This window comes from Cyphomyrmex costatus, unplaced genomic scaffold (genome assembly GCF_001594065.2).
Source record: "Cyphomyrmex costatus isolate MS0001 unplaced genomic scaffold, Ccosl1.0 scaffold76, whole genome shotgun sequence".
Taxonomy (NCBI): domain Eukaryota; kingdom Metazoa; phylum Arthropoda; class Insecta; order Hymenoptera; family Formicidae; genus Cyphomyrmex; species Cyphomyrmex costatus.
The window spans coordinates 626,964-636,659 of NW_017280333.1; the positions used below are offsets into that span (position 1 = coordinate 626,964).

The following is a 9,696-nucleotide window of genomic DNA, read 5'->3' on the forward strand; positions in this document are numbered from 1 at the left end:
ATATTGATTTTTCTACTGCAGCCAATGACCTAACGTTACCCCCAGTTGCAAGCACGGCTCTAACAAAGTTATCCGAAGAATGACGTGCCGTACACGATGTAGCACGACGGAAATCGGCGTCCATTTACCACTTCGTATTCTCGATCATATCCCCACACGTGACTCCCCCGACCATCCCACGTCGCGACCAGGGCAGCACCGTCTTAAGACACCATCTGGCAACCGCCCAATCCGGTCATATTTTTCCGATCGTAACGGGTCACGCGGCTATGTGACAGCATCCCCGAGCTACGTTGATTTACTGCGGGCATTAAATTACGACCGTCGACTGATCTTCAGGATCAGTATCTCTTGGACGAGACACACACCGAGACTAGGAGTGACCCAGCAGTGACCAACAATGTTGTTGACTTCTCTCTCTTTATATTTCTTTTCTTTCCTCTAAACGTTATCCATCGACTTTTCAGTCCCGCGTGATTGAACCTTGTCTTGTTGAAAATTAAGGTTCGGGTTTTCCAGAGAGTATATGTACGTATATATATGTGAAAGTATATATTTTTCTGTAGCCAAACTATAGGTAATGCAAGCAATGGCAATTGCTGAAAAGAAAACACGTGGAGCTGGGATTCAGGATCTCTCTTGTTGCTGTAAGAGGAAAGAAAGATAAATTTGTGTACTTAACGAATTAAAAATAACGATTTTTTTTCTGAAAAAAGAACAATTTAAATATTACAGTCTTCCAATACAGGAAACGATATGTCAAACAGTTCAAAATTATAGATTTTTTTTAATACTCAAGTATGTAAACTAGTCTGCAATTGATATAATAAAAGTCATTATAAATAGATATATTAAGATTTAGCGATAAGATATATGTAAAATTTTTTCGTTTTATGATTTTCCTCTTTACGTATTCTTAAACATTTTACAATTCTCTATTGCTATCAAGAATCGTTCGGAATATCTCGATATTGAATCCGATACAGTCTAAATCTAATGTCTCATTTTATATGTCGATAGCGAATCGAATAAAAATAGTATTGTTCAACCCGTCGAGTATTTCTAGCCACTTCTGATATCTCAAGAGCCTTTATATGTGAACGATGTACCCAATCGTGTGTCATTTGCGATGACGATAGCGAGCCCTGTCTCGTGTTCACGTCCAATTTCATTTAGACGATGTCTCTCATTGTTCGCAGAACCCGCGGCGGTACGAAGATCCAAGTGTCGGCGCGAGAAACGATGAACGAATCGGGACGAGCCGGGAACGAAGCGGTGCGATAATAATAATATGTGGACGACGCGGCCACGAACTAGGCGAAAGTGGCGACAACCGTCGACCCCGTCGTGCAGAGAACGTGACAATCAGTGGAATCGCCGTCGAGACGGCTTCCGTATCATCTACTCGGTAATCCTAGCGGCCTGCATGGCAACACAGGAAGCGAGGAGTGCTAAGTGTCCACCACCGGACACAATACCCGGATGCCCGTGTTACAACTTCGAGAATGGTGGTCTGTTCCTGGAATGCGCAGGTGCCACCGAGGAGTCCCTCAGGAACGCTTTGTCCGGCGTGATACATGCCGCCGGCGAGGAAGGTAAACCGTTCACAACACGCAAAAAGCGGGGATCGGGGAGAACATGTATTTCGCTCGCATACATAAGTAGAAACAGCCACTGTATAGCGATATACGTACCTACGTAAAACGATAGTAACCTCATACTGGTGGGAACAGCTGTGGCACAAAATAAAAAGAAAACAGAAAAACTTGAGAGATCCTTCTAGTATTGTGCAAATTCTTAATAAACTATATATACCTTTTTAGATCTCATTTCTTTTCCTGTTTTCTTAACTTTCAGTTTTTAAATGTCAAACAGCTTGACATCTAAAATTACTTAGATATATCTTAAAATAATATTTTTGAATATCTCTTTTGTAAAAAAATGTTTAGCTTTCTTACCTAATAGAAGATATTTTAGATTAATCCACTACGTTAATTTAAGAAGATAATGCAATTTATGAATACTCGTTTTCCTTTAATCTCATGTTTTTATAATATTTGAAGAAGAGGTTTTATGCGTGCGTGTGATACTGTTTATTTAAATTCTATGCTACTTCCATTACATATTATATTTTACAGATTTCCGATTTTTAATGATAAAAATTTTCACAACATGTTTATTTATTGAAGACGTGATTTGTCCTTTTATCTATACATATTTATCGATATTCGATGAAATATTTACACGTATCCGGTAAAAAATAAGAAAAATGAGGGGAAAGAAGAATTTAACATTGCATCTCGTAATTGTAACTTACAAAGCGTGTGTCAGTAACTTTGACTGAAATATCTCGCAATTGTTCTAGGGGTGCTCGTTCAATCGTTGAGCGTGTACGAATTGGATCGGAAAGTAGAGGAACTTCGGTCCGCCGCTTTCCCGACAGGATCGCAAATTAGGCATCTGCAAATATCGCATTCCGCGATCCGCGAAATAAGCGAGGATGCTTTTACGCGACTCAGTAAAAGCCTGGAATCCTTGGCACTCGTATCCGGTCGACTACCTCACGTACCTCAAAAGGCTATGGCTTCGTTGAGCCTACTCAAAGCGTTGGACCTGGAGGCCAACCTCGTTTACGAGCTGCCTAGTTTCAGTTTCTTTGGACTCGCGTTAATTAAACTGAACCTGAAGGGTAATCAAATCATGAAAATTTCCGAGTACGCCTTTGCCGGACTCGAAGGCACTTTAAAGGATCTGGATCTGGCGGAGAACAAGATCAGAGTATTCCCCATGACATCCTTAAGAAGATTAGAACATCTCACGTCCTTGAGGCTTGCTTGGAACGAGATATCCCAGCTCCCGGAGGACGGCTATTCCAGGCTAGACGCCTTAAACTTTCTCGATCTCAGTAGCAACAATTTCAAGGACATTCCGCTCAATTGCTTTCGCTGCTGTCCGTCCCTAAAGACCCTCTCGCTTTATTACAACGCGGTTGAGTCGGTCGACAAGGATGCCTTTATATCGTTGATCGATCTCGAGTCGATAGACCTTAGCCACAACAAGATCGTGTTTCTTGACGTGGCCACCTTCCGTGCCAATCAAAAGCTTAGGTCGATCGATCTCAGCCACAATCACATACACTATATCCGGGGCGTGTTCTCGAGGCTGCCCGAGTTGAAGGAGCTCTTCCTGGCAGAGAATAACATTCTCGAAATACCGGCGGAAACATTCGCCGGTAGCACGAGCCTTTCAGTCGTATACCTCCAACAAAACGCCATCAGAAGGATCGATGCGCGCGGCTTGGCGACGCTCGGTCAATTAGCACAGCTACATCTAAGCGGAAATTACATCGAGAGGGTGCCGCGTGATTTTCTCGAGCATTGTGAAAACCTCTCTACTCTGTCATTGGACGGTAATAACATCCGCGAGCTTGAAGTAGGCACGTTTGCCAAGGCGAAGCAGCTGCGCGAGCTTCGCCTGCAAGATAATCAGATCACTGAGGTGAAACGTGGCGTGTTCGCACCGTTGCCGTCGCTTCTTGAGTTACATTTGCAAAACAACGCCATCACGGACATGGAAACCGGCGCGTTGAGATCTCTGCACAGTCTGCAACATGTGAATCTACAGGGTAATCTTCTAGCGGTGCTCGGTGATGTGTTTCAAGTGTCGAACGACGTCGGTCAGAGCGAAAACAGCGGTAGCTCTTTGGTTTCCATTCAACTAGATAACAATGGACTCGGCGTCCTACACAATGACTCATTAAGAGGCCAGGCCTCGGTCAGAATCATGTGGCTCGGACATAATAGGCTGACTCGTCTTCAAGCCCCATTGTTCCGGGACCTGTTGCTGGTTGAACGTCTGTATCTCACGAATAATTCTATCTCGCGGATAGAAGACACCGCTTTCAAGCCGATGCAAGCGCTTAAATTCCTAGAGCTCAGTATGAACCGGTTAAGCCACGTGACAGTAAAGACCTTTTCGGAGCTTCATGAACTAGAAGAGCTCTATCTACAGGACAACGGTTTACGTCGTTTAGATCCTTACGCCTTGACGGCTCTCAAAAGACTGCGCATCCTCGATCTGGCTAACAATCACTTGAACGTGCTGCACGATAAAATCTTCCAAGAAGGACTGCCAATCAGAACACTTAACCTGAAGAATTGCACTGTAAGCGTGATCGAAAACGGTGCCTTTCGCGGACTGAACAATCTCTATGAATTAAATCTCGAGCACAATCATTTCACTGCCACGGCATTGGACCGCCTAGATATACCAGGATTAAGAGTTTTAAGAATATCGTACAATAACTTCAGTCAAATCAACGCGAATTCCTTGGACGGTTTGCCATCTCTTCAACATCTGGCGATGGACTCATCGCAAATCTACAGGATGCCGGCCGAGATATTTTCGAAGAATAAGAATCTAGGGAAGCTATTGCTTAGCAACAATTTACTCAGGGTATTGCCAGCAACGCTGTTCTTGGGGCTCGAAGCGCTCAAGGAGGTCAAGCTCGACGGCAACAAGTTCCAAGAGATTCCATACGATGTGTTCGCGAACGCCACAACGATAGAATTCCTCTCTCTGGCCAACAATGTTCTTCACCGTGTGGACATGTCGCGATTGAATGGATTGACCAGTTTACGGGAACTCGACCTACGCGGCAACAACATTGCGTCTCTCACCGGTTTCGCTTCCGTCAATTTCTCCCGCCTGATATCCGTGGATCTGAGTCACAATCACTTAATGGCTCTTCCGGCGAACTTCTTCGCTCGCTCGAATATGCTGCGGAAGATCGAGCTCGCAGGTAATAAGTTTCGGCAAATACCTGCCGTTGCACTCTCAGCGCAAAATATACCCGGTCTAACCTGGCTAAACGTCACAGCTAATCCCCTCCAGAGAATACACGAGATTAGCTCGGAGGCAAAGTATCCTGCTCTTCAGGAAATTCACATTTCCGGGACAAACTTAACAATAGTTACTAGCCAAGATTTCGAAGCGTTTCCGGCGTTGATGCATCTCTTCATGGGTAACAATATGATAGCCAGGGTATCACCTAGTGCATTTCGCAGCCTCTTAAATTTACTCACGTTGGATCTTAGTATCAACGAGTTGGAGTTATTACCGCAAGAAAGATTGAAGGGATTGGAACACCTCAGACTGCTGAATCTCACGCACAATCGTTTAAAAGAGCTCGAGGACTTCCCGCCTGACCTTAAAGCTTTGCAGGTGCTCGATCTCTCGTATAATCAGATAAGCGGAGTGGGAAAGGGCACGTTCCAACATTTGGAGAATTTAGCTGAACTACACCTCTACGGCAATTGGATATCGTCGATCTCCCCAGATGCGTTCAAGCCACTGAAGAAGCTCAGGATTTTAGATCTAAGTAGAAACTACTTAGCAAATTTACCACTGAATGCCTTTCGACCACTTGAAACGCAAATACGAAGTTTACGTGCCGAGGGTAAGTACGACTTTTTATTATATTCATATGTGTTTTGATTTCATTATACTGCGTTTATGTGAGAGTTTATCCGGTATACGATTTATATGAAATTACAAAGGTAATTATACAAAAAAAAACACGTGACATTTATATCTTTATTACAATCTATTAAAATTTTTGTAAGATAACTGTGCTTATCTTTCCAAGTCTTATTTATTTAAAAGACAGATTAAAATAAGAGATCAATTGAACGAACAAAATAAAGGTGAAAAAAATATAATTTATTAACGTAAAATCTTAAAATAGTAATATACGTACTAACAAAACACATGGAAATATTCCCCTTCGATTTTAATAAATTTTTAATATGTTGTCCAGGCCGAAATAAGGAGCGTATTTTTTTTATATGTGCCTATAGTATGTACTTTTAGAGGATGAAATACCTCTATAACGAGAATCGATTATTTTGGAGCGAATATCGACATTAAAAAATAAAAAAAATTTTTTTAAACAAAAATTTGAGTGATTTTGAGAATACTTTATTATAATAATAAAAAACTTTTCAATTTTTTTATTTTTTATAAATAAAAATATTTTTATTTAAAAGAATTTTTTCCATCTCTCTTATAGTTTTGTCAATTATTCGCTTTCAACAAAACTACTCGATTTAGTATTGTATTTCATTTTCTAAAAGTATAGGCACTTACAAAAAAATTTATATCTCTAAAAGCTCATCAAAATAAAAAGAGTACACTTCTCTGTGTTTTCTTAGAATCGCATCCTGTAGTAATTACCTGTATAAAGTATTTGTACGTTTTGAAAATTATTCAGTCATTTATTGCGAAAATTAACGCATGAAAAAAATTCTCTTACATTTGACGATATTACTTCCATGTATAATATAAGCACACGTGACGCCATTCACACGGATCGTATCGCGTTATGTTCGACAATAGCAATCTCAGCTGGTGAGATGATTGGTCGCATGCAAAACTCACTACCAGTATATCTTCGCATGCGAGCAAATTCGACTTACAGTCGAAAATAGCCCCGCCGGGTAGTTACACTCGGAACTCCTCGACGTCGAGTGAACGATATGAACACAGAACACACAATCGCGAGTAACGTTACAAAACATCATGTGCTATTCAACCGCGGGGAACGGCTATAGAGTCACGGTAATTCAGGTTGCCGTAAACGTTGTAGTGCTTACGGCAAATTCAAATACTCCGAGATTTCGTAATTCGCCAAGATCTTCGTGATGATCATAACGTCCTAGCGCGATAAAAGTTAAAACTTTTCAAAGACCGCACCGAAACGAAAGCCCGATAGACCTATAAAACGTCGAGATCAGACTCTTTTTATAAGATAATCACGGACATTAAAATCCGCGCAGAGAATCCACTGCACTGCGACTGCGAGTCCCAGGAGCTTTGGGAATGGCTCCGCGACCACCAGAAGCTGGTCGGCGGAGGAATGAGCCGGAACCGCGGGGGTGGACTAAGAATGAACGATGTGAACGCCGGTCTGTTGAGATGCGAACAACCGCCGGAGCTGCGCGGGCTAGTCTTCCTGGATCTGGATCCCCACGCTTTCTGCACTGCGCCCCTGATCCTGAAATTGGCTATCCAGGACATTCAGCCCTTCTCCGTTCTGGTATCATGGCAGAGCAGGAATCACTCCGGCCTACGCGGTTACCAGGTGGCCTATCACGCCCTGGATAATATCGACGAGGTACCGAAAAACAGGCACTCTCATTGTGTATAGCGCACATGGCGATGTCGTCGCTAAAAATCGAGCACGGGTACAACACGAAGCATAAATTGAACGGGTGGAGCGGATAAAATGTAAAGTGTAAACGGCGTTTGATTCAATCGATATAGCTGAGTACCTCGATGTCTATCCCCCTTCCCCCCTCTTTTCCCCTCTATCTCTCCCTCTCTCTCTCGACGAAGCTGTAGCTCATCCTTTGCAAAAACGTGCCGTCACATCCGACACTGTCCTCGCTGATCGATCGATGCGAGCGCGCAAAAAAGCGACGCGGCGTTTCGCCCGGATTAAGTATTTTCAGCACTCCGAAAAAAAATCGAATTTATCCATTTTTAGTAATTACAAGATAATAGCGGTATGCTCATCGCTATGTACTCATTATTTCGCAAGCGAGAATTTTGCGTCGCAATGTTCTAGCGAGGAAAAAAAAGATATTCTTTATAATATAAACAGTCTATATATGTGTGTGTGTATATATATATATAAATTTGCATCTTATTTGATTTGTATTTATATACTTATATATATGTACATATATATATGGTATATATACACACACAGACATACACATATAGATGTATATCTGTACAATAAAGAATGTCCATTTTAAATATAAAATATAAATTTAGAAATATATATATATATATATGTTTGTATACATATATTTCTTTACTTATTTGGTTTCACATAGTGGTCTATGTTTATTGAAAAGCATTAAAATTTCCTATAAAAAATATATTTTATAAAATATTATTGGACATCAAAGATTCAGCCTCTCGACCGGTTCTTCACTTATTTGATTTATTAATGCTTCTTTTCTTAGTTAATAAAAAAAAATAATAAGAAACTACAAAACATTTCAAATATATATTTATAAAAATTGAAGTTTTTATAGAAAAAAACACTATAATATGTCACTTTTTTTAAAATTTATTCAAAGTCCTCGAAAACGTGAACGTCACTTTTATCGCTCTAAATTCCAGGTACGTGCCAAAATACTCGAGCCAAACGCACGCTCGGTAAAACTGTCGAAACTGTCGCCGAATACCCGCTACTTGATCTGTGTATTCGGTCTTGGTAATTGGATGACGTCACGGATAGAGGATGGCCCGATGGAGCAGCTCAATTTCACACAGGTCGAGATTCTTGCGTCTACACCGAGCTCGCAGATGACGGATTCCTCGACCAGCCGTTGCACCGAGGTAAAGACATTGGACGCGCCAGACGCAATAATTAGCAGTGATGGCTCGGCCATGGGTGACGTTGGTAGTGTCAGCAACTTCTTAACGAGACGGTTAGGCCTGATAGTAGGCTGTTGCATGGGCTTCATCGTTTTCCTCCTACTGGTGTCTGTCTTGGGTTACCTCAAGGTGAAGAAGCAACGAGAGGCAGTCAAGAGGGAACAACAGCCGATACCGCCGGAGTACATATCGTATAGACACTTCAGTATACAGAGCGGCGAAGCCGGTCACACCACTACCAGGCAGATCAGCCAGGATGGTCAGCACACGAACTTCATCAACAACACCACGCTGAATGTATGAGAAAAGCCGCGGAACTCCCGACTCGTGGAGGTTTCGAACGTGTAAGCAAAGCTCGAGCAATCCGAGCATGTTAACCGGTTCGAAGGCCTCTCCGAACGCGGAAGTTTCGAGTTCACGCATCAGAGAGCCTCAAAAGGAACAATACTGAATTTTCGGCACAACCGCCGAACTGTCTTATAAACTGATAAATTGTCGCAATTAGCAGTGCCGTGCGCTCAAGTGATAAGCGCTGAAAGTGCTATAATTGACTCGACGAAGAGCGTCGAGAAGTATCAGATTCACTACCAAAGAACTGGCTATGCCAGATCTCTGCGTAAACGGCAACGAAGAGTTCAAGCGAGTGAGTATGCATATGCGTGAGTGAATGCACGAGCAAATAGAAATCTATTAAAGTAACAGAGCATTTTATAAGGGATTTTCTACGAGTCTGAATTCGGTTCCAAGTAGTTTTAATTACTTCACGTGGCATCGCGTATCGAAAGAGCGCAATCGAGCGGATGATACGTCTCGTAAGAGTTGTACAGAACAGGAAATTGATTTCGATAATGTACAAGCGATGTGACCTACACGTGCAGTTCTCGTATAGTATCTTAAAAAAATCTTATAAGTTTTGAACAAAATATAACGCCTCAATCTTTACAATAAAGAACATTTTTAAAAATGTACGTCAAATTTTCGACCAAACCGCTATCAGATTTTGCTTTAGGTCTTTTGAATTAAGATCTTTGAAGTGTTAAATGTGAAGCATTTTAAATCAACACGCGCGGTCTGACAGACAAAAATCGCGTCATATATGTATGTACATGCATACATAGAACATAAAATATATCGACATCAGGCAGATACATAAAGTTATCCTGAACATAATGAGTGACACATTTTATCCGTAAGAAATCGATTGAATTTGCGGACGGCGAATGGTGCTTTAGAGGAGAGGAGGAG

The 9,696-nt window shown here is 41.7% G+C and overlaps 1 protein-coding gene across 1 annotated transcript; it reads left to right on the forward strand.

The window, feature by feature from the left end:
• Positions 1-1,291: 1,291 nt before the first annotated feature.
• Positions 1,292-8,757, forward strand: LOC108781093 (protein artichoke). The gene is made up of 4 exons (XM_018548974.1): positions 1,292-1,595; positions 2,366-5,458; positions 6,837-7,174; positions 8,194-8,757. Exons 1-4 carry the CDS (start codon positions 1,292-1,294, stop codon positions 8,752-8,754), a joined length of 4,296 nt encoding a protein of 1,431 aa, XP_018404476.1. The 3' UTR covers positions 8,755-8,757.
• Positions 8,758-9,696: the final 939 nt, after the last annotated feature.

What these genes read in the sequence shown, in the direction of transcription:
- LOC108781093 (XM_018548974.1), top strand. Translation starts at nt 1,292, where the DNA reads ATGTGGACGACGCGGCCACGAACTAGGCGAAAGTGGCGACAACCGTCG. An exon ending in ACATGCCGCCGGCGAGGAAG is followed by an intron (nt 1,596 to 2,365) that starts GTAAACCGTTCA and finishes CAATTGTTCTAG; the next exon opens with GGGTGCTCGTTCAATCGTTG. An exon ending in ACGAAGTTTACGTGCCGAGG is followed by an intron (nt 5,459 to 6,836) that starts GTAAGTACGACT and finishes AAATCCGCGCAG; the next exon opens with AGAATCCACTGCACTGCGAC.